General features: G+C 38.6%; 1 protein-coding gene across 4 annotated transcripts in view; it reads right to left on the reverse strand.

The window, feature by feature from the left end:
* Positions 1–25,247, reverse strand: part of LOC124721451 (annexin B9-like) — a 97,845-nt gene that overhangs the window by 22,967 nt on the left and 49,631 nt on the right. For all 4 annotated transcript variants that reach the window (XM_047246434.1, XM_047246433.1, XM_047246432.1 and 1 more), the window contains 3 exons: positions 23,053–23,125; positions 13,353–13,526; positions 3,136–3,317 (listed from right to left, as the gene is read on the reverse strand). In XM_047246434.1, coding sequence (XP_047102390.1) covers positions 3,136–3,317; positions 13,353–13,526; positions 23,053–23,125 — 429 coding nt within the window. The remainder of the gene's footprint in view (positions 1–3,135; positions 3,318–13,352; positions 13,527–23,052; positions 23,126–25,247) is intronic.

Consider the following 25,247-nt stretch of genomic DNA (forward strand, 5'->3'; position numbering starts at 1 on the left):
CTTCCCAACCACTGCTTCCCTTTCATGTCCCTCGACTCTTGTAACTGCCATCTGGTTTCTGTACAAATTGTAAATAGCCTTTCACTCCCTGTATTTTACCCCTGCCACCTTTAGAATTTGAAAGAGAGTATTCCAGTCAACATTGTCAAAAGCTTTCTCGTAGTCTACAAATGCTAGAAACGTAGGTTTGCCTTTCCTTAATCTTTCTTCTAAGGTAAGTCGTAAGGTCAGTATTGCCTCACGTGTTCCAGTATTTCTACGGAATCCACTCTGATCTTCCCCGAGGTCGGCTTCTACTAGTTTTCCCATTCGTCTGTAAAGAATTCGTGTTAGTATTTTGCAGCCGTGGCTTATTAAACTGATAGTTCGGTAATTTTCACATCTGTCAACACCTGCTTTCTTTGGGATTGGAATTATTATATTCTTCTTGAAGTCTGAGGGTATTTTGCCTGCTTCATACATCTTGCTCACCAGATGGTAGAGTTTAGTCAGGACTGGCTCTCCCAAGGCCATCAGTAGTTCCAATGGAATGTTGTCTACTCTGGGGGCCTTGTTTCGACTCAGGTCTTTCAGTGCTCTGTCAAACTCTTCACGCAGTACCATATCTCCCATTTCATCTTCATCTACATCCTCTTCCATTTCCATAATATTGTCCTCAAGTACATCACCCTTGTATAGACCCTCTATATACTCCTTCCATCTTTCTGCTTTTCCTTCTTTGCTTAGAACTGGGTTTCCATCTGAGTTCTTGATGTTCATACAAGTGGTTCTCTTATCTCCAAAGGTCTCTAATTTTCCTGTAGGCAGTATCTATCTTACCCCTAGTGAGATAAGCCTCTACATCCTTACATTTGTGCTCTAGCCATCCCTGCTTAGCCATTCTGTACTTCCTGTCGATCACATTTTTGAGACATTTGTATTCCTTTTTGCCTGCTTCATTTTTATATTTTCTCCTTTCATCAATTAAACTCAATATTTCTTCTGTTACCCAAGGATTTCTACTAGCCCTCATCTTTTTACCTACTTGATCCTCTGCTGCCTTCACTACTTCATCCCTCAAAGCTACCCATTCTTCTTCTACTGTATTTCTTTCCCCCATTCCTGTCAATTGTTTCCTCATGCTCTCCCTGAAACTCTGTACAGCCTCTGGTTCTTTCAGTTTATCCAGGTCCCATCTCCTTAAATTCCCACCTTTTTGCAGTTTCTTCAGTTTTAATCTACAGGTCATAACCAATAGATTGTGGTCAGAGTCCACATCTGCCCCTGGAAATGTCTTACAATTTAAAACCTGGTTCCTAAATCTCTGTCTTACCATTATATAATCTATCTGATACCTTTTAGTATCTCCAGGGTTCTTCCATGTATACAACCTTCTTTCATGATTCTTGAAGCAAGTGTTAGCTATGATTAAGTTATGCTCTGTGCAAAATTCTACCAGGCAGCTTCCTCTTTCATTTCTTAGCCCCAATCCATATTCACCTACGTTTCCTTCTCTTCCTTTTCCTACTGTCGAATTCCAGTCACCCATGACTATTATATTTTCGTCTCCCTTCACTATCTGAATAATTTCTTTTATTTCATCATACATTTCTTCAATTTCTTCGTCATCAAGCACAGCTAGTAGGCATATAAACTTGTACTACTGTAGTAGGTGTGTAGACATGAAGTCTATCTTGGCCACAATAAGGCGTTCACTATGCTGTTTGTAGTAGCTTACCCGCATTCCTATTTTTCTATTCATTATTAAACCTACTCCTGCATTACCCCTATTTGATTTTGTATTTATAACCCAGAATTCACCTGACCAAAAGTCTTTTTCCTCCTGCCACTGAACTTCACTAATTCCCACTACATCTAACTTTAACCTATCCATTTCCCTTTTTAAATTTTCTAACCTACCTGCCTGATTAAGGGATCTGACATTCCACGCTCCAATTCGTAGGACGCCAGTTTTCTTTCTCCTGATAACGACATCCTCTTGAGTAGTCCCCACCCGGAGATCCGAATGGGGGACTACTTTACCTCCAGAATATTTTACCCAAGAGGATGCCATCATCATTTAATCATACAGTAAAGCTGCATGCCCTCGGGAAAAATTACGGCCGTAGTTTCCCCTTGCTTTCAGCCGTTCGCAATACCAGCACAGCAAGGCCGTTTTGGTTATTGTTACAAGGCCAGATCAGTCAATCATTCAGACTGTTGCCCTTGCAACTACTGAAAAGCCTGCTGCCTCTCTTCAGGAACCACACGTCTGTCTGGCCTCTGAAGAGATACCCCTCCGTTGTGGTTGTACCTACGGTACGGCTATCTGTATTGCTGAGGCACGCAAGCCTCCCCACTGACGGCAGGGTCCATGGTTCATGGGGGGGGAACCTCAGATGAGCTGCCCTCAAAGAGTGGGACTGGCTTGGGCAGTAAAAATGATTATCTTGTGGACAGGACGTCTAGGAGGATCCAAGCATATTACGGACGACAAGATGAACCAGCCTGATACTGAATGTTCCCGTCAATATTTTAATATCTCTTTGTGGTAACGTTACTTCTTACCACCACCACCCACCTTCTCACAACCACACACACAATCTTATTGTTTCATTCCCTGCTCCCCTTGAAGCTAAGTTCACACTCATTCACCAATATTCAAGTAGCATTAACACATTCTTTGAGTTTTTTACAATGCTCCATCTGAATTTTCTATTACTGCAATCATTTGCTGTGTAACTTTAAATTAATGCAGCTATACATGAATTTCCTTTATAAAGAAATTTTATCATCCATCCATCGTGCAACAAATAGTGTTTGTTTTAATTAACATCAAAATAAGCTCTATTATCATTCACAATATTTGCACACAGAAATCATAAGCAAGTTTGTCATGTGCTAATAGAACTACTTTAGGCAGATGCCACAGTTACATTATTTACTAGGAAGCAGTTCCAGTAAAGCAGTGGAATATAGGAATGGCTTAATGTGCTATATAAACACATGAAAAATTATAGACTCAACACTGAGAAACTTTAAACACATACAAGAAACATTAATTTTTAGTAATGTTTTTTAATTATATCCTCTCTCATATATAACAATATCAACAACAATAACAAAACAATAATAATAAGAAGAAGGTATACTCACAGCAATGAAACTTTCCAATGTCTTTCCATAAATTGCTTCAAATTTTCTTTTGATGTCACCCAAGTCTATCTCCGAGCGTGCAACCACAATTCGTATCAGAGTTTTATCATTTGTGCCCAAACCAGCCATGCTTTTATAAAGGCGCTCAGCAAAGAACGCAGTCTTGTCTACGATGCACTTCACTGTGAATATATTTCAATGGTAATAAAATATACATCATCAAGTAATGACATACATATTCATATCTGTGTTAAAACATACAACTATGCTGTAATTATGAAATAATTAAAAAGGAAAGTAACTGGCAAGAGCTTTCTGATTCTGATGGAGATGCCTCCTGTAGAGATCAGAGTGAAATAAAGAAGGAAAAGTGTATAAATATTAAAAAGTTGGTGGCGGCGGGGGGCGGGGGTTCAGAAAGGATAGATTAAATAAAGTAGGTGGTGGTGTGTTTGTGTCTGTTGGTAGTAGTTTATCATGTAGTGAAGTTGAAATAGATAGTTCCTGCAAATTACTATGGGTAGAGCTGTACCAAAATAATAATTGGCTCCTTCTACCGAACCCCTAACTCGGATGATATAATAGCTGAATGCTTCAATGAAAACTTGAATCTCACCACAAGTAAGTACCCCACTCATACAGTTGTAATTGGTGGAGACTTCAATGTACCTCCAATTTGTTGGCGAAAATAGATGTTCAGAACCGGTGGTAGACAAAAAACATCTTCCAAAATTGTACTAAATGCTTTCTCTGTGAAAAACTTTGAACAATTAGATCATGAGCCCACATGAATTGTAAATGGTTGTGAAAACACACTTGACCTCTTAGCCACAAATAATCCTCATCTAATAGAGAGCATCATGATGGATACAGGGATTAGTGAACCCAAGGTCATTGTAGTGAGGCTCACAATAGTGTCAACCAAAACCACTAAAAATAAACGCAAAATATATCTATTTAAAACAGTCTCCATTGTTTCCAAGCTAATTATGTAAGTGTAGACCAGATATGGCTCAAATTCAAAGATACAGGATCGGCAGCAATAGATAGATTCATACCGCATAAATTAATAAGAGATGGGACTGATCCACCATGGTACACAAAACACGTCAGAACACTGTTGCAGAAGCGACGAAAAAAACATGCCAAATCCAGAAGAACACAAAATCCCCAAGACTGGCCAAGTTTCACAGAAGCTCTAAATTTAGTGCGGACGTCAATGCAAGATGCTTTTAATAGTTTCCACAAAGAAATATTGTCTCAAAATATGGTATAAAACCCAAAGAGATTCTCGTCATATGTGAAGTACACCAGTGGTAAAAAAAACAGTCAATACTATCACTGCGCGATAGCGATGAAAATTTTACCAATGATGGTGCCACTAAAGCGGAGTTACTAAATACAGTTTTCTGTAACTCGTTCACGAAGTAAATATTCCAGAATTCGAAACCAGAACAGCTGTTAGCATGAGTGACAAAAGTTGATGTCTTAGGTGTTGCGAAACAACTCAAATCACTTAAGAAAGGCAAGTCTTCTGGTCCAGATGGTATACCAATCAGTTTCCTCTCAGAGTAAGCAGACACAATAGCGCCTTTCTTAGCAACCATATACAACCGCTCACTTGACAAAAGGTCTGTTCCTAAAGACTGGAAAGTGGCACACGTCACACCAATATTCAAGAAAGGAAATAGGAGTAACCCATTGAATTACAGACCCATATCACTGACCTCAATTTGAAGTAGGATTTTGGAGCATATACTGTATTCGAATCTTATGAATCACCTTGAAGAAAGCGACTTACTGATACATAACCAACATGGATTCAGAGAATACTGTTTTTGTGCAACACAGCTAGCTCTTTATTCCCATGAAGTAACGAGTGCTGTCAACAAAGGATCTCAGATCGATTCCATATTCGCAGATTTCCAGAAGGCCTTTGATACCATCCCTCACAAGCGACTATTAATCATATTGCGTGCATATGGAGTATCATCTCAGTTGTGTGACTGGATCCGTCATTTCCTCTCAGAGGAGTCACAGTTCGTAGTGATGAACGGCAAATCATGGAGTAGAACAGAAGTGATATCTGGTGTTCCGCAAGGTAGTGTCATAGGCCCTCTGCTGTTCCTGATTAATATAAATGATCTAGGTGATAATCTGAGCAGCCCCATTACATTGTTTTCAGATGACACTGTAATTTACTTTCTAGTAAAATCATCAGACAATCAATTCCAATTACAAAATGATCTCTAGAGAATTTCTGTATGGTGTGAGAAGTGGCAATTAGCACTAAACAAAGGGAAGTGCGATGTCATCCACATGGGTACTAAAAGAAATCCGATAAATTTTGGGTCCATAAATCGCACAAATCTAAGAGCTGTCAATTTGACTAAATACCTAGGAATTACAATTAAATTGGAAAGACCACATAGATAATATTCTGGGGAAGGCGAAACAAAGACTGCACTTTGTTGGCAGAACCCTTAGAAGATGCGACAAACCCACTAAAGAGAGAGCCTACATTACACTTGTCCGTCCTCTGCTGGAATATTGCTGCACAGTGTGGGATCCTTACCAGGTAGGATTGATGGAGGACACCAAAAAAGTGCAAAGAAGGGCAGCTCGTTTCGTGTTATCATGCAATAGGGGTGAGAGTGTCACTGATATGATACGCGAGTTGGGGTGGCAGTCACTGAAACAAATGTGGTTTCCTTTGCGACGAGATCTATTTATGAAATTTCAATCACCAACTTTCTCCTCCGAATGCGAAAATATTTTGTTGACGCCCACCTACATAGGGAGAAATGATCATCATAATAAATTAAGAGAAATCAGAGCTCGAACGGAAAGATTTAGGTGTTCCTTTTTACCACACATCATTCGAGAGTGGAATGGTAGGAAAGTATATGAAAATGGTTTAATGAACCCTCTGCCACACACTTGCAGAGTAACAATGTAGATGTAGAGCATGCAGCTGCTCACCCGAAATTTAACAGAGCAGTCATCGCATTGCGAAAACATGAAGGTGCCAAATTAAATGCTTGTTATCCCCCTTTCCACTTCTAAGAAGTGGAGTCTACCACAATGGCAGCTGCCATTAGCCAGCATCAATTTATGTTTTTAGATGGTATTATGTCCATATCAAACATTGCTAGCTTGTTTTGTCCCAATACAGCTAGACTAATAATTTTAGAAAAACAGTTCAGGAACTACCTTATGTAGTGATGGTACGCCTTTTCCCGGGGTAGATTACAGAAGTAACACCACAAGGGTCTTATGAAGAGTCCTCTCTGCTTCACTTGTGATGTGCAAAAATACTTGTCATTTAATTTGATACAAGGTGCAAAAACTGGTTGTTGCTAACAAATTAAGCAAAGTTACTGACCCACATAAAAGTTAATAATAGAGGTCTCCAGCAGCAACTGGAGCAGTTTTACATTAATTCTACACAGAGGTATGGAACCTGCACATGGAGGAACTACTGATTAACAAATTCTATCTATTTATATTGACGATTTCCTACAGCATAATATTTTGAGGTTAGTCTCCTTTTATGCCAAAAGTAATCACTACTGAATAAGTTAAGAATATGGTAAATACTTAGCATTTGTTTCTAATTTTACTACCTTGATGTGTTATGGTCTACCAGTGCTGCTCAAGAGCTTCAGTGAATTTGAGGTATTTGTCAAAAGGCCTTTAGCATAGCACCACTTTGTTCTGTGTCGTTTATTGTAATATCATTTACCTATTTCTGCCACTACAACTTTATTATAATGGTAAGATAACATTTAATTGTTAGACAATGATTTTATTTTTAGACTAACTATCTCAGCACACATACTGACAGCAATGATCACTGTTGACTGTACACCAACAACTGTGCTGAAATTTTTGTATTTGTGTAGGCATGGATTTTACCCCCTCTACCCTCTCATGACCTCCCAACATAGACATGATACTACACTATAAACACACCCATTACGGTCATTTACACACACACACACACACACACACACACACACACACACACACACACTTACACAACAGAGAAAATTCATTACATATTCAAACATTTGTGGCTCACAGATTGTAGTAATAATTTCGATTCACAGGGGTGGCATACAAGAGGTTAAGTCATGGATGGCCTAGTGCTACAAAGCACACCAACAACTGTAATTTGATGTTACGTACTTCAACGAGTAATACACTATCCAGTGTGCTGTATTGCAGCCAACTGGTTTAGGTTATTGACTAATGGTTGAACCCACTCTGGAAGTAAGTATTCTGTTTTAATATGGTGTGTGTGTGTGTGTGTGTGTGTGTGTGTGTGTGTGTGTGTGTGAGAGAGAGAGAGAGAGAGAGAGAGAGAGAGAGAGAGAGAGAGAGAGAGAGAGAGAGAGAGAGAGGGGGGGGGGGGGGTTGCATGCCGACAACAAGATTAACAGCCTGAAGACATTACATATTTTAAGACTTTTGGGCCTGAAAAAGGCACAGCCTGTAATTTTTTCATTACTTAATATTCTGTGCAAAGGCCTATAACTTCACGTATTACCTGCATTCTGGGAGGCAGAGAGCTTATGAGGTGGGCAATAATCTCAGTTTCCCATGCCAGGCTTTTAGGAAGGTATTCCTAAGGTCACCTGAAGTTCTTGACGTGGAATCCATCCGTTTTCCAGCATCATCCATTTCATATTCACACATACAATTTCAGTGGGATTGAGCTCTTGGGCAGAAGGATGCTACTTAAGGATAGGAATACTTTTATTCCTGCACTACTTCTGAAATGTTGTCTGAAGATTGGTCCTACTGTAAACACCCTCAGGATATGGTTTTTACACTGATGGAATGTTTCACAGGATAAACTGTCAGCTTGATGCTGCTGAATATACTCATGAATAACATCACAGTGTCAAGTTCAAAGAAAGAGATCAAATGCCACACCGCCTCTGACACATGGCCAGTGCAAGATGACTTGGTTGTATTTCAGTTTGAAATTGTCCCTTTTCAGCCTGTATACCCTTTATCAGACCACATAAAATGCTGAAGAAAATATTGATTAATCAGACAACTGTAAGTTTTTGTCAGTTAAACTGACACTGTTCACAACAAATGATAGTCAAAAGAGTCCATATTTGTATCCCTCATAGCCACAGATTGGCTTTGTAGCTGTGCATCCCAAATTCAGGTTTGAATTTTATTCACCTGGCAAAACACAAGAGTGTGTTTTAACGGCACTATTTTTAAAAACAGATTTTGCCATGATGTTAACAACATCTCTGCCTTATCTGCAGCTGAAACATGCAAAAATGCAGTTTCTATATACTTAGAAGATTCTCTAGCTTTCCTGGTACCACTGTATCAACCACCAAGCAGTGCACTTAGGACTGCCATGCCAAGTCCTGACCCACAAATTTGACAACTTCCCTTCATTCACTAGGCAATGCAACAATAACAAAAAACCTCTTGACAATTACCTGTAGTTCATAAATACAGTACCTAGAGACTCACAGCAGGATTCAAGAGCAGATACATTAATCACTTAAGATTGTTATTTGCTACAATAAAGCAAATAATATGCTTATACATACACATATATAGCTCACCATATTGAAAGATCAGTGTAAGGCCAGCATATATGGGGATAAAATCTAACGTGTCATATTATCCTACATTAAAACCACTCCAAGTTGTAGAGGTCATCTATCACAAAATTAAGCACTTTCCTCTCTCCGTATAGGCTTCTTTTGCAAGAGTGCACATTTTAAATTTAATACATCGGCATTCACTGCGTTTCCCGCCCCTATAATGAGGGAGCCTTTTAGTCAAGCATGTTGAGTAGCAACCAGTCTTCTGCATAATACCAAGGTGTAAAGTTTGAGACCCTCATAAAAATTTATTTTTGTGTTACACTTTCAATCTTTTATGAAGGCAACATTTGAGATCTTTCTAAACCAACACTAAGGTTATGCTATCTGAGAAAAATTTATTGTTTTTAACAACATAACATTATGTCATAATCAATAACTAATATTAAAACTGTACTGAAATAAGCTACTTTTGATTCATGATCCTGCCACACAGATTATGTTCACTTTTTTGAAATACGGTTATGTTACGTGAAGCAACTAATTTGATTACAACTCTGAATCATCTTGATAAGTGAAAATGGAAAATAAGTGTTTAATTAACAATTTCTGTCTCTGGTAATGGAAAATTACTTCAGTCACAGTTCCTTACAGCATTTCATTCTAAACCCAATAATAATAATAATACACAGCTGATCACTAAGCTGACAAACTTTCAGAATTATTAAGTCCAGTATGTTTATGTGCCAGTAATCAATCGTAAATAGCTCATATTAAAAGCACAAAGCTTGCATTCTCTAATATTTTCTGAACTCATTTCCATCTGTTTGCTGAAAGGACAGGTATAATCAAATTGTAATGTTAATTTGTTTCAGTAACAGCAGTTCTGCCCAAAAATATTTTCAAAGTAGAGATCTTGGCTGGCTATACATCTCTGAACACCTTGTGCTTACGTTCTCAGGAACGTCCACCAACATTGGTAATTTCTACTATGAGCAGAATGAATATTATGCCGAGCAAAATTGACAGAAACTCAGACACAGTATTTATCATTTTCAAGATGCATGAACGATGCAACCAAATCTGGACTCTAGCTTATAATCCTTTCACATGAAGTTTTGATTATGCCCATCCAGTTGTACAGGCCATCGGCAAATCTATTTTTTGTCAGTTACCAAGCAATGTATCTTTCGATAATGACACTGTATTCTCCTTATGGGAAATTTATTTGTTTTATTAGTATGGGTCTAGAATATTGACCAAACCATTTCTGTGTAATATTTCAAAAAAATATTCCCTCTTCACCATTTTCCAATAGACTGAAAAACTGGTGTGTTGCTGTGCTCATTCACAACAGTGCTGCACAGTATTAATTCTGGTCATGACTTCTGCTGACCATTTATATAGTGCTGTTAAATGTTCACCAGACTGTACATCAAACAGGTACTGTATTTTTAGTGGATGTGCCCCAATTCGATGTGGAAAGGCAAGAAGAAAGGTCCGGTGATTTTCTAGCAGATATGATGCTACACTGAATAAAATGTAACACTTGCAATAATAACAATGTTTTGTTCACAGGTGCAGTAATAGGCTAAGAGAAAAAATTCTTTCAGATTCTTCTTGTTCCTTGACTGTCCATAAATATTGTCAGACAGTAATTCCAGCTGTTTTAATATCCTTCAATATATTTTAGCAACACGCAGAATTCAAATTTGGCATTTTTTAAATTAAATATTTACATACAATCCTCAGATAGCAATATTGTTAATAGATCGTACCACAGTAAGGTTTACAAAATGGATTATGTTTAGTTAAAACACTGTCCCACAACAATTTTTTTTGCTGTAGAAAGCACAGTGCCAATATGCATTCATGGACGTATTATCTGGCAGTGGACATGATCCTGCAACAGCTGGACAGGAAGAACCATGATATGCTGATGTGTGCCAATGCAAGCACCCACACAGTGCAGTGACAACTTTATAAAACACAACAACACTGTTGGTGCCAGTCAACAACTGTTGAATTGCACTTCCTGTTAGTTTGAAGTAGGTCTCTTATTGAAACACACCTTTAAATAAACACGGTTCCCAAATACCGTTTAACATCCCATCAACAAAAAGAGAAGCACAAGTTGAGGTACACATGTGGAAGGAAATTTGCCCTGCCCTTTTCAAAAGGACTATCCCAGCTTTCACCTCATTTCAGTTCAGGCAAACACCAGGAAACCTAAATATAGATGGCTGGACAAAGATTTTAATCCCAGTCCTCCCTCAGGACATACCACCACCTGATTTTTGTCCCCCTTCAGGTTACTGAAGACAAGTTTATTCATTGTTCTCTGAGAGACAAGGCATTTAAATATGTTGTATTCCAATAAATAGGAAGAATGAAAACTTTAATGTGTGATGTAGAATACACTAAAAAATAAAAAAATAAAAATTATCAGCATATCTTGTAAAAATCCACACAAATTCCTATAAAAAAGAAGGTAAAAAAATAGACAATTAATTTTGGACTGATCCTAGTAACTTAGTCTCAATACAAATGTCAAAATAACATTTTTCAACTTCGGTAATGATTTACTAATGGCAATTTGAGTTCAATGCAGGTACAGCTCAGCTCAAGTCCAGACAATGGAAATACCCATTTCTCTTTTACTGGCCTTTTACATTAAATCAACACAAGCATATACTTGTACCCTCTGTCACTCTTCAGCAAGATGATGCAATGAATTGTGTCCATGCTTTTTCCTGATAATGTCAACAACAGTATTACAGGATGTTTCACATGTGATAACTGAGGGAAGCCCGCAGCTCCCCTACGCCGAGTGTAAACAATGATGCAATCTGAATAAATTAAGTTATCTTTATTTTTAGCAGGTTCGCAAAATTATGTCCCTCCATGGCAAGAGTAGGCTGACACATTCTGAATACATTACCAAACACTTGATGAATTTCAGCTGCCGAAATTTGAGAGATGACTAGCTGAACCCTGTCTTCTAACTCTTCAAGTGTATGGTGATTGTTTACATATACCTTATATTTAATATTTCCCAAAGATAAAAATCACGTGGATTTAGATCTGGAGAATGAGGAGGCCAGTCAACTATCCCATCATCAAAAACACTTTGTATTATCATCACAAAAGCATTGACAGTGTGTGGTCTCTCATTGCCCCGCATGAAATAACGGTAGGTCTCTTGGTTATGAGTTATCTCACAGAGAAAGATTAGTAGAATAATTTGTCTTGCACTAATTTTGCATTAATTGCACACCATACACCCATTTTCACATCATGCACAGGCTGTCGAAGTAACAAATAAGGATTTTCTGAATTCCAGCATCAACTACTCTGCTAATTTAGGTACCCTGAAAAATGCAGCCATGCTTTGTCAGAAAAAAAAGAGCATTTCAGAATCAACCTCTCCATCATGCACGGACTAACAGCCAGGTGCGACAATGACACCAAGCAACAGAATCCAAGTTAGTCATTGCACTACTATTATTTTGTGTGGTTTCAGTTTGAGTTTGTGCACAGCTCTATCAGCAGATGCTACTGACACACCAATGTGAAGAGAGAAATAGCACAAAATTTTCTCACATTTCTTTCCAAGATCTCATGTACCTCATCTAATTTATTTTCAAGTAAAACACTGGGTCCTCTAGATCTTTGTTTGTCTAAAATCGATCCAGTCTCTCAAAATTTCTTCACTAATCTTGTATTGTCAAATCACTGTTTTTACATGTTTCGACCCAATAAACATTCATCGATCCTACGTGAATACAATAATGAAAACTTGACAAAAACTCAAATGAAAACACCCCTACACTCAGTCACACAGTATGGGAGGTATGCGCACAGTGTTACTGTCTGAGGACCTGGCCAGGTGATATACATGCAGGTGAAGCCCCAGACTCGGCACAGGTGTCATAACACCCTGTACTATACGTATCACCCTTCCTTGTAACGACTCAGCTGTATCTTTAACAAGGAAGTCTAATACAAGTTTCACAATTTTGTCACTTTCAGAACACCACCCACTCCTTTGGTTATCTTCCAGCAACTGTTTTGCTTCAAGAAAGTTTCTACCATTCTTGTACCATTACCTATGCTATGAACATAATGATATTTTTCCAGTATGTCAGATGGTTTCAAACGCTGTTACATGTCTACTATATGAAATTTAATGTTGTTATAGCCCATGTTTCCATTTCCATAAACTGACACAATATTAATTGTGATACGTATTCATTTCCATGAAGTTCAACTTCAGAGGAAACATGGGGATCTCTTTTTCTGGTTCACTTAGAAGTAGGAACTCTACTTGCCAAGAGCTAGCACACTAGTACACAATGAAGATAATTCCAGCAACTTTCTGGATACATCGTGTAATGATAGAAGTTCAGCTTCTTGCTGTCTGCTGGAGTAAGTTGTTTCATCTAACATAATTTCTTTAGAGTCTTTTCCTTCCTTCACTAAAAGCTGAATGTGACAAACCTGCTTTACTGTTCTGGGCAGTGTTTGTTCTACACTATTTAACCATATAGCTTATGATGAGCAAAAATTATGACTTTTTCAACATAAGTAAGATATTAACAACAGAACAAAAATACTATACCACAAACATACCTATTGCCATCAAGCCCTTCTTTATGCTTCCTGAAAATTCACTCTTAATGGCTTCCTCCAGGGTGTGACCCGTCAGTTTCTCATATTCCACAAACACTTGCCTCAAATGATTTTCACTACGAGAAACCAAAATTGCATTGAAAACTGACTCTTCTGTTCCCCACTGCTTCTCACCTGTAAAAGTTTGAAAATATCAATAATAAACACACACAAATGAGCGAAGTCCTATTATGAAGTTGATATGAAGGGTGTTTCACATTTCCACTTACAGGCTTCTACATGTTCTAGAGGGGATCTAGTAGATAAAGGTTCAATAAGGAGCCTACATCTGACAATTTACCATTCAAATGTAAAATAAATTTGAAGATATAATCACTTTCAAGTCTCCCACTTCCTAGAATGCACACAAAGGAGAATGCGAACTCCAATTTGTATGCTCTACAGGATCCCACAGCACATGCAATGTTTTAAGTACTTGTCATTATGTTCTCTTCTATGTAACAAAAGATGTCCTCTTCAATATCTAGTGTGTGGTGCATTCGTAGAGCACCATAGTCAACCCTCTTAGTTGCAAACATCTCAGTTTTTCTCGTCCACTGTTGTAGTTGGATGGCAGTGGTATGTGATGCCATAAATGAAACTGGGACTGAAGATGGCACCCTCTTCTCAGTTTATTCATGTACTGTGTCTTCAGACATCTGAAAGTGATCTGATCCTCAAACTTACTTCATATCCAAACAGTGGTACATTTCCAGAAATGGGTTCCTTATCGAAACTTTATCTACTTAGTCCCCTCTACAACCCCCACAAGCATGTAATAGGAATTGTAGAATGTCCTGTATATACTATTGCAGGCTACGGTACTCCATACTCCACTAAAAAATCACATGCAAGCTGTAACTCCTGTTTAATGAGAAAGCTCCAAGATATTTAAATGAAAGAACTGTTGCATTTTCATCAGAAACTGAGGAAATAGAATGAAGCACAAATATTGAGGAGCTGCAAGAGAGAAAAGCCCATGATGGAGATCACTTTTGTGCCAAATGTGTTTTCCATGAACTATATTTGGAAAAATAATTATGGAAATAACAAAAGTGTGCTAAATAAGGTGAGCATGAAAATGTATCCACGTATACAAATAGAGTACAAAATTTAAGCTTTTATGGTCAAATTTCAGTGCTTGCTTGAAAGTCTCAATAAAGAAAAACAAAAGGAAAAACGTGTTTATAAATTTTGTAGATTTAGGAATCTCTGACCACTCCACATTATTCACCAAATCACCAAAAATTAACACGGAAATTTCTTGCAACAATAGCCATACAACAAGGAACTGAAAAAAACTTCTATATTTAGTAGTAAGTTAAGAGAAGTTGAATGGCCTTCTGACAGCTACATTTCAGGTAGCAAGAACTGTCAAATTTTTAAGTAGCTTTCTTGAAAAGTTTAATAAAATTTTCCCCACTTAGAACCACAAGTAACAAAATGACTAGTAAACTTAACTGGATAACTCAGGGTATAAAAATTTCTAGCACCAGGAAGAGGCAATTCCAGAATGAACTTAAATACAATAAAAATTGGCATTTTACTGAAGATGTTAGACATTATAAAGCTACAATGAGACAAGTTGTGAAGGCAGCCAAACAATATCTCCATTTTGCAACATACAAATAAGTCAAACATGGCATGGTCAATTGTCAAATCAGAGTTAGGCATTGGAGTTAGTAGTAATGAAATATCTAGAATTACAGTATATGGCAGCCTTATTGTAAACTCATCTCAAATATCAGAGTGTTTAAATGAATTCTTCACAACTGTGGCAAAGTCAGATGCTGTCTTAGCGGAGTCTTAGAGTAAAGTAAGACTATTTAGACAATACCAAGAAGCTGAGTATTTCTCAGATTTTAAGTCTCAGTAGAGGATATGGAACAGGTTACATTACCATTAAAAAAATAAAAACTCTGCTGGGTGGGATGGGGTACCCACTGAAGTCATTAAAGCCACGTATCACATAATAGCACTTCTATTAACTAAAATAATCAACCTTTTGAATAGGGATGCTTTTCTGATATGTTGAAGTATGCTGAAGTCAGACGTATGTTCACGAAAGGGATGAGGAAAGACATGGGAAACTATCATCCTATTTCTATATTTCCAAGTCTGTTGAAAATTTTGGAAGAAGTAGCCACAAACCAGACCCAAAAGTTTATTATAAAAATGATAATATTATAACTAACCAATTTGGATTTCAACAAGGAAAAAACACTCTGGATGCAGCAAGTAACTTTCCTGGAAAGATATGGGAAGGATGAGATCAGAGGAGTAAATTTGTAGGTATCTTCTGTGATCTTACAGAAGCCTCTGGCTCCAAAACCCTACCTTGCTTACATGCAAATTAGATAAACATGTGAGCAATGATGACTGATTCACTGACTGAGTGATTGATTGATTGATTGATTGAGGGGGGGGGGGGGTTATGGGACTAAATGGTGAGGTCATAAGTTCCACAGTTCAAAAGTTACGTGCATATTGAGCCACCCCCGAAATGCGGTCGTGGAGCCAGACTGGAGGTATCCCATACATTGATGGAATGTCCCTTCTTTTGGCCCTTTGTACTAAGTATACTAAAATTGGGTGGATTCTGTCAGGGGGGTCAAACTATGAAGTGAGGAAGCTAAAAAAATTCACAGTAGAAGGCGTTAAAGGGTATGACAAATCTTAAAACAAGAAAAGCGGAGAGATAAAAAAGCAGTCTTTGCATGGGGGAGAGGTCATGAGTCCCAGACCAAGAGAGGTCCCAACCACAACTCATTGAGTCTGTCCAGAAGGAAAGCTAAACCTTATAACTGAAGAAGGAAAAAAAAAAAAAAAAAAAAAACTAACTTTCACAAAGGAAACTGAGGACCACTTCACCCAACCGTGAATCACCTGCTAACATTAAAGACAAAGAATCTGGAAGGCTATACTTAGTACAAAGGGCCAAAAGAAGGGACATTCCATCAATGTATGGGATACCTTCAGTCTGGCTCCACGACCGCATTTCGGGGGTGGCTCAATACACAAGAGGAAACAATGGGAGAGCCTAGTATGACCAATGCACAGATGGCATAAGACAGTGAACTCCTTCCGAGAGGAGTAGAAGGAAGAGCACCAAACTGCAGTAATCTCCTTGGTTGTGCGGAGTTTATTACTGAAAGCAGTAGTACCACAAATGTGATTCCACTTTTGGGCAAAACAGATTTTATGTGTATCTGCACCTGGAATCATGAAAGTGAATGGGGCAAGTATCTGCCCCTCTAGCCAAACGGTCAGCCAGTTCATTCCCTGGGATGAACACATGACATGGGACCCAGAGAAAGACAACTGAGCAGGCTGCACAGCCAAGGTCAAACAGAAGGTCATCGATAGTAGAGACCAAAGGGTGACAAGAGTAGCATTGGTCTATAGACTGTAAGCTACTCATTGAGTCTGTACATGTTAAAACACTGATGCATTCTAATCGGCAATCCCACCCGAGGGCAGGTATCAGGAATGAGACATTCCTCATCTGCAAAGAGGACGGCGTAAACAGGACAGTCAGAGAATTGTCAAATGGCGATTGCATGAGAAACTGGGAGATGGCTCCATCATATTTGTCGATGAGGAATCCCCACTTTTGTGACAAGACTGTCAAAGGGACTAGTGCAAAAGGCACCAATAACCCAGTTGATCATCATGGGGTGCATATTGCTAAGTATTTTCAGAGTGGAAGGAGCTGCTGAGCCATAAACCTGACAACCATAATCTAGTCTGGACAAAACCAGAGCACGGTGAAGATGGAGAGGAGTATCACCCTAAGATGTGTGGGCCAGGAGGCAGAGAGTATTAAGCTTCCGCATGCATGTAGTATTCAGGCCGTGGATATGAGGTAGCCACATCAGCTTTTTATCAAAAATAAGCCTCAAGAAATGGGATCGTGCTACAACATCTAGGCACCAGTTGCCTAAATAATGTTCTGGATCGGGCTGTACTGTGAATCGACAGCAAAAATTCATAACCTGCATTTTGCAGGGACAAAACTGGAAGACATGGGAAAGAGTCCATGCAGAGGCCCCTCCGATGGCGACTTGGAGCTAGCATTCAGCAGATGCTACTGAGAGAGAGCTCCACCAGACGCAAAAATCGTCGACATACAACACTTGGCTAACCATAGGCCCAACAGAGGTGATAAGCCCATTGATGGTGATGAGGAAGAGTGTGACAAGTAACACACAACCCTGTGGGATACTGTTCTCCCGAATCCGAGGAGTGCTGAGTGAAGTGTCAACTCAAACCTGGAAGAGCCAGTGAGACTTAAAAATCTGTAGGGGGCAAAGGTACAAGAAATAGACACTGGGTGGAGTGGGTCATATTTTTGGTGAGTCTCAACATAAGATAAGATGATCCAGAGACTTTTACTTTTGGATATTCTTTTCTCTCTTGTAAACAGGACAATCTGGCTAGCAAGGAGAGTGGCAGTCATGACAATTTACACACACAGATGGTGGAACAAAAGAGCTTCCCTCACGGAGTGGGTATCCACAGTTACCTTACAGAGTGTCTGTCATACAGCAGGAAGACGTATGCCCAAAACGCAAGCACCGAAAGCACCTCTTGGGTGGTGGGATGTATGGCTCCACATCACATCAGTACCACATTACCTTTATCTTCTCTGAGACAGTATCTCCCTCAAAAGTCAGAATAAAGGTGCCAGTATCAGTGTGGTTGTCTTTATGACTCATCTGCACACGTCTAACAAAATGAACATTGCATCACTCCAGATTAGTCCAGAGTTCCTCATTGGTTTGCAACATGAGGTCCCTATGGAAAATCACTCCTTGGGCCATATTCAGAAACTGGTGAGGGGTAACAGACACTGGGATGTCACGAAGACCATCACAAGCATGAAGAGCTCCAGAGTGGCCGGCAGAAGCAGCTTTGGTCAACAGGGAGCCAAACTGCATCTTACTGAGAGACTACACTTCGCCAAACTTGTCTTTGATATTCTCAAAAAACATCCATCCTAGTACAGACCAGGTAGTGTGGAAAATGTTTCATCCCAAGACGGCGAGCCTGGCCCTCCTCCCAGGATGTAGCCAGGGAAGGGAAGGCAAGAGGGTCATAGGAAGCAGCATTCAATGATCCTTTACCATTGAGAGAGACAGCTGTTTGAGAACGCCCAGATTTTTGCAGCTTGATACGCTTCATGCGCCAATCATCCACTCTGATATCATCCACTCTGATTAGTAGCTATCCCTGTGGGTACCACCCAGCCACAGGAAGGGCCATCTGGCAAGGCAGCCATTGCCAGGAGTTCTGATGTTCCAGGATGAGAAGCAACCACTCCTTGGCATACATGGGGAGACAACAGCTCAGGTATCAATAGTTTGATCCCTGTGTTGTCATGGGGCTCAAGCCAGGTGGGTACATAAAAGCCCCACCACACGGACTGGCTACACGTGCTGGTGACATAGTGGGGTGTAGGTGGGCTAAGACAGGGAAGGAAGTGGGGAGAGGAATCCATGCCATAGACACTCGGGAGAGAGGTCTTCCCAAATGGCTCACACTGAAGGCAGAAAACTTAGAAGTGGAGCTCAAACCCCAAGGGGGACCAAAAATGCCAAGAAGGATGAAGGAACAGACAAGAAACAAAATCACAAGCAATACAAGGAACCAGGTAGATAGCCAGGTTGACATGAATCGGAGCACCAAGAGAGGGGAAGAAGAGGGCAGCATGGAAGGAGTGATGATGCGGAGGAAGGGCGCAGTGAGGGAAATGCAGTCCACGAAGGAATAATGGGCTGCAATAGTTAGGGACCTCTTGTGTGCCACACACGAACTAAAGACAGAACCGTGAGCCCCCAGAGCAGGGGTTGGGGGGGGGAATGATGGTGCAGGAACGATTGGGCTCTATTGTCAGCCCACTGGATATCCTAAAAAACTACCTGTAGTTAAGTGAGTTGAAACTAAACATTATAAAAAGTTATATGGAACATTTCAAAACCAAACATTCGAAATGTGTGGAACTTAAAATACAACACACCAACCAACTAATGGAAGAAGTTGACACACTCAAATTCTTTAAACTAAATGTGGGCAAGAACCTAAGTTGGAATACACATATTGACTTCCTATCAAATAACCTAAGCAGTTTTGCGCTTTCAATGCAAATACGAACAAGTTCTAATGACAGGAGTACAAAAAAATAGCAATCTTATTTATTTTCAATTTGTTGTTAGGTCATTAGGTATGGTATATTGCCTTGGGGAAGCACAAATAATTTATCTCAACTACAGAAACTGCAGAAGAACCCTGTCGGATACATGTGTATGGCACAACAAAAAGAATCTTGTCATCCACTATTTTGGAAACTGCAAAGTATAGCTGTTCTTTCCATATACATTTACAAAATTATAATCTTCCTACGCAGCAGACAAAATTTTTTTGAGAAGAATCATTAACTCACACATACAACACAAGGAATAAAGAGTGTCACCAAACATGGTCTCTGTTTGGCTTCCTAAAAGCGAACAAGAGAGTGATAAAAAAAAATTGGACATGGGATGGTGGTGAGGATTTAACCCAAGCCAAACACTGAGCAGTCTCTTAAACTATTAGTTATGCAAGGAGAACAATGAGCACTAATTTTGTCTGGCAGGTTGCTTTAATTTGCATGTGCAACAACCTGATTGGCTAACTTCAATGCTTAATAACTCAGAAAGGACACAATATATCACATTTTTTCTTTTAAAGTTATTTCTCAGCACAACCTCCCCTACAACATATTTACAAGCTTTTCGGACTGTTTCTGACCACCATGTATAACAAATTCATGAGCAAAAACACATTCAATATGAAGTAAGAATTTTTAAAAATAAGAATACAGCAAATTCTGTGGAGAAATGCTTCTATTCGGTAGAAGAATTCAGAGGTGGTTTGTGACGAAGCAAGCTGGGATAATTTTAATTCCCCTCTTGTTTTGCCATCTCCCTCTTTAAATTTGTTTTGTTACTTTTAACTATTTACCATTGGCATACATGAATATAATCTGCATTTTCATAAAAGAGTAAGGTTGGCCCTCAGTTTTAAAGAACGTAACACCAGATCTAATTTTCTGCTTAGTTTTATGCATGTAGTTGATTTTCTAATTTATTTCAATTATTCCTAGTTAGTATCTTTTGTTATAGAGTGAAATCAGTAACTGTTTTGCAACTTAAATTCTATTGTTGACATATGAACAAATATAAATTCTGCACTAATTACAAACATTTGGAAGACGAAATGCTAGTATCTATTTGGCTCTATTCAAAAACATGTTAGCAAAGCCAGCTCTTAATTCCAAAGTAATTGACAGTTTCATCAAAAGTATTGTCGCATGACTATATTTGTTAATTTCATCATTTAAACAAATAATTCGGCTTACCCCTTGTAGTAGAAGAAACTGTTAAAAGATGCAATTTTTCTATATATTTAGTTAATTTAATGAGTTAAGTTTTAATTGTAATTTCTGTAAATTAAACTTTGAAATATTGTAGCAGTAGGTTGAGGTTCGCCTGCAAACTATTAACGAGGCTTATGGAAAGTTTGAACAATAGTGCACTGGTCATATTTATATAACTGAGTATTACTGGGGGATTGTGCAACGTGAAAGTAAAAGTCAAGCGAAACACAGCTGTGCACCTGTCGGCTACATCATTTACTGTAGTCAGCATCCAAATTACAAACCCCATTTTTCAGCCAGTGTAGCAACGCAGTACATTGACACTGAGAGCAACAAACGAAGAAACAAAGCAGGTGGAACCACTACAGATGAAATGATAATTTGAGTAAGGGGAAATTTCAAGATAGATTTTTTTAATTGTACGTACATATAACAAAACTATTATCATTATGATGCTGTTATGAACATCAGCTGTTCTGGTTATGATGAAATTTTACCACAATTTTGATGTGTCTTCTGTACCTGAATCATCTGATTTAGGATACGTATGATATGAGACTAACAAAGCACAATTCACAATGTTGTTTACCGAGGGTAGGATGTCAAACGGGTCAACTTGGAGCAGGAGAGGCACCGCAGGACGTTCCAATTTCCACTATCTATACTTTTACAAATGAATTCATAAAACTTTGTCAGCATGACCAGGAAGGATTCAGGAATCTCACTTTTAGCAGTGGAAGTTCAAAACATAACGAAATAATTTTTTTTTACATGTGCAATTTCATCATTTTTTCCACTTACTATTTGCTGCATTTGTTGCTATTGGTACACTTTTCTTCATAAATAAGAGATTCTTTGATGAATTTTGCACAGCATACAAACCATACTTACAGGAGTAAGTAACTCTAGAATTTATTCAGTTTACGAAAAAATGAATGAGGTGTTACATTTTAAACTTCATGTTTAGAAAAAACTCAAACTTTATAGTTAATTATCTCAATTTTTACCACAGTTTTTAATAGATTTGGAAAATTCTAGAGTTTCATACACCTGTAAGTATGGTTTGTATGCTATGCAGAATTCATTGAAGAATCTCTCTTACTCACGAAGAAAAGTGTACCTATAGCAGCAGCCAACAGTAAGTGAAAAAAATTATGAAATTTCACATGTAAGAAAAAATATTTTATTGTGTTTTTTTAACTTCCACTGCTATGAGTGTGAATCCTGAACCCTTCCTGGTCATGCTGACAAAGTTTTGTGAATTTATTTGTAAAAGTATAGACAGTGGAAATTAAAATATCCTGGGATGCTTCTCCTGCTCCAAGTCGGCCTGTTTGATGTCCTACCCCCCCCCCCCCCCCCCCCATGTTCTTTGAGATGTGGTTTGTCTAATGCAACTAAGTGAAAGGCTGCTTGTCTTGCACAATACACAGTGTGTTTCTTTTTATTTGTGAAGCATTTGGGTTTGCAGACCAACTAAGTACATCTCCATGGTGGCACTAGTAAAATCACAAAAAGTAAGCAGAAATAAATAGTACTTTAACCTTACAAAACTTGTGTTATAAGTTGTTTCTCATCTAACAACAAGATAATAGCAAACAACAGCAATGTAATAACATATGTAATTATCATATAATGCAATTATTAGATACAAAACCAAACATGTATCATATATATAACAAAGAAGTGTAACATGTCTGGCACAATACAAACAGCATTTCACTTAGTAGTATATGACAAACTACATCTCAAAGAATATTGGCTCTTTGGGAGAGGGAGCAGGGTTACATTTACACATCTAATGTAAGAATTTCTAAATTAACATTACTCATTTCATTTGACTCTGCTGCCATCACATTTTAATATGACAGTAAATTTCTTATACACTTTTCTGATGAGCAGGAAATTTATATTTCAATTAAATCCGTAACTTGGGTTGTATATTCATCTATATTCTCTCTCATTTATTGTTAGTGACTGAGTTCAAATGAAGCGCAAATATATACACCATTCTTTTAGATACGTTCAGAAAATTTCACTGATTACAGCAATAGTGCCAAAATCTGATCTAATTTGAACTCATGGCATGATAAGGCTTTCTGCTGTTAGGCATGACAAATATTGAAATGCAAACAGATGTACAGATTGATATCATGTAAAATACAAAGTAGGGAAGTACAGTTTATTTTCCATTTTTTAACTAAAAAAAAATCTTCAATTACTCATGATTTCAAGCAAAAATACCTGCTTCAAAAAGTGCGTTTGCATCTTGTTGGGCTGTTGTCTCATCCACATCTGTATTTTCATCCCTGTTTGCCTGTTTAATGAAATGAGAAAGGATATTATAAACAAAGGATTGATTTCTAAGAGCAACGGTCAAGATTTCAAAATAAATACAAATTAAAAAAAATCAATATTTGGCAATTTCTCATTAAGCATTATAGTAGCACAGACTTCAAACTGAATCAGTTCTTTCATTCTTGTGTGTGTACCCTGAAATTTCATTCTTGCAGATTACTACACCTGCTGTGTTATGGAATATTTTAATTTTTGAGTGTCAATTATTGAATCAATTAGTATTTACATACCACTGCACTTCAGTCTACTGCATTCAGATGCCACTGTGTCAGAATACAAATTGGATTCAAGACCAGCAATGGGTTATCCATTTCATGTCTTATCTTCAAATAACGGATTTCATTTATACAGAATGTTTCACAGTCTTTCAAAAAAATCATCTAGGGGTGATAGATCATGTCATGGGGAGCAACCTTTGTTAAGAGACAAAATGTTTGCCGGCACTGTCTGGCGGTGTTAAGTATCTTTTTGTTCATCTCATCGGCCCTGGGACAGCGAAATATCACTGAACTATCAGGGTCTACTGAACAGGTGTGCTGCATCTGCATACTACCTATGCCAGTAAACCACCAGAGTGGTTTTCAAGAAGAAAACCTTAGGAATTAGTGTCTCTAGAGGAGAAAAATATTTTAGGAGTGAACCAGGAACTCTGCCTATCCCCCTTCATATGGGGCAGATGAATGGTTTATAGGCAACACACAATGCATCTGAACACCTCTCAGGGGCACAACCAGTATTAAAAGATGCTAGTGTCACTGGGAAGCACTGGTGAACATTTTGTCTCTAACAAAAGTCATTCCCCATGGCATTCTATCACCCCTAGATGATTGATGCAAAGACTTTAAAACATGTATATCTTGACAATAACTGCACTGCATAATCTTTAAATTTCTTTAGTTTGTTTTTTCTCCCAAACAATCTTTCAGTGTGAATTGTATTGTTTTTACTGGTGTACAGTCTTTTCCAGAAATACTTCCTCTTTGTATAAGAAGATGTACTGGGGGTGGACAAAAATATGGGAATGCCAAAACCAAACCATGTTACCAAGCCTAATATGGTGTAGGAAAACCTTTGGCATTCAAAATAGCTTCCAGTCGTCGAAACTGATAAATAAAGGTCCTGCAGATGCTCATGATGGAGGAGATGACCATTGAGTTGGCCAAGTATGGCAAATGTGAAGCCAGCAAAGGACAAAGAAGTTCTTGCGAGATGCCCGCATGGAGGACCTCCACAAATCTGTGGTCTCCTTTACCCCCACAGTTTGGCAAAGGGAGTATGCCATTCCATATTCCAAACACTTAGAACTTAATGGCATAATACCAATCCAAGACCCAATTTTAGAATACCAGTTTCGATAAGTGGCTTGCCAGTAGCCAATTTGACCAACCTGTCAGCTAGTTCATTTCCCAGAATCCCAATGTGACCCGGGGTTCAGATGAAGACCACTGAGTGTCCAAATTGTTTGAGTGAGAAAAGGGAACCCTGGATAGTCAGGACCATGGGATGACAAGGGTAACATTGGTTAAGGTTTTGTAAACAGCTAAAAGAGTCACAACAGATGAGGAAGGACTCGCTGGTGCAGGAACGGATATGCTCAGGAGCATGAGAGATAGCTACCAACTCCACAGCAGAAACACTGCAGCTATCTGACAAGGAGCAGAGTTCATTGCATCCCGCATGAACATAAGCAAAGCCAGCAAGACTGTCAACCATTGAGCCATCAGTATAGACTACTTCCAAGCCCCAAAACACACTGATAATGGAGAAAATTTGGTGACAGCGGCCTTCAGCATGAGCCAAGTCTTTTGAACCTCATGATAGGTCAAGGACAGACGTGTGGACAGGGGAAAACTGGAGTTCAGAAAAAAAAAAAAAAAAAAGGACTGAACATGGATGGCAATTCTAACCCCAGACCTGGGCCACCATTGCAGGTAGTGAATCTCCTTATCTAGAAAGAGGAGATGGTACTTTGGGTGCTCTGGAGAGCTGTGGAAGCATAACACACAAGCAATTAACTGTTTGTGCAGAACCTGCAATGGTGGAACCCCTGCCTCCACTAGGAGGCTGATCACGCAGCTATT

This window comes from Schistocerca piceifrons, chromosome X (assembly GCF_021461385.2).
Source record: "Schistocerca piceifrons isolate TAMUIC-IGC-003096 chromosome X, iqSchPice1.1, whole genome shotgun sequence".
In the NCBI taxonomy this organism is placed as follows: Eukaryota; Metazoa; Arthropoda; class Insecta; order Orthoptera; family Acrididae; genus Schistocerca; species Schistocerca piceifrons.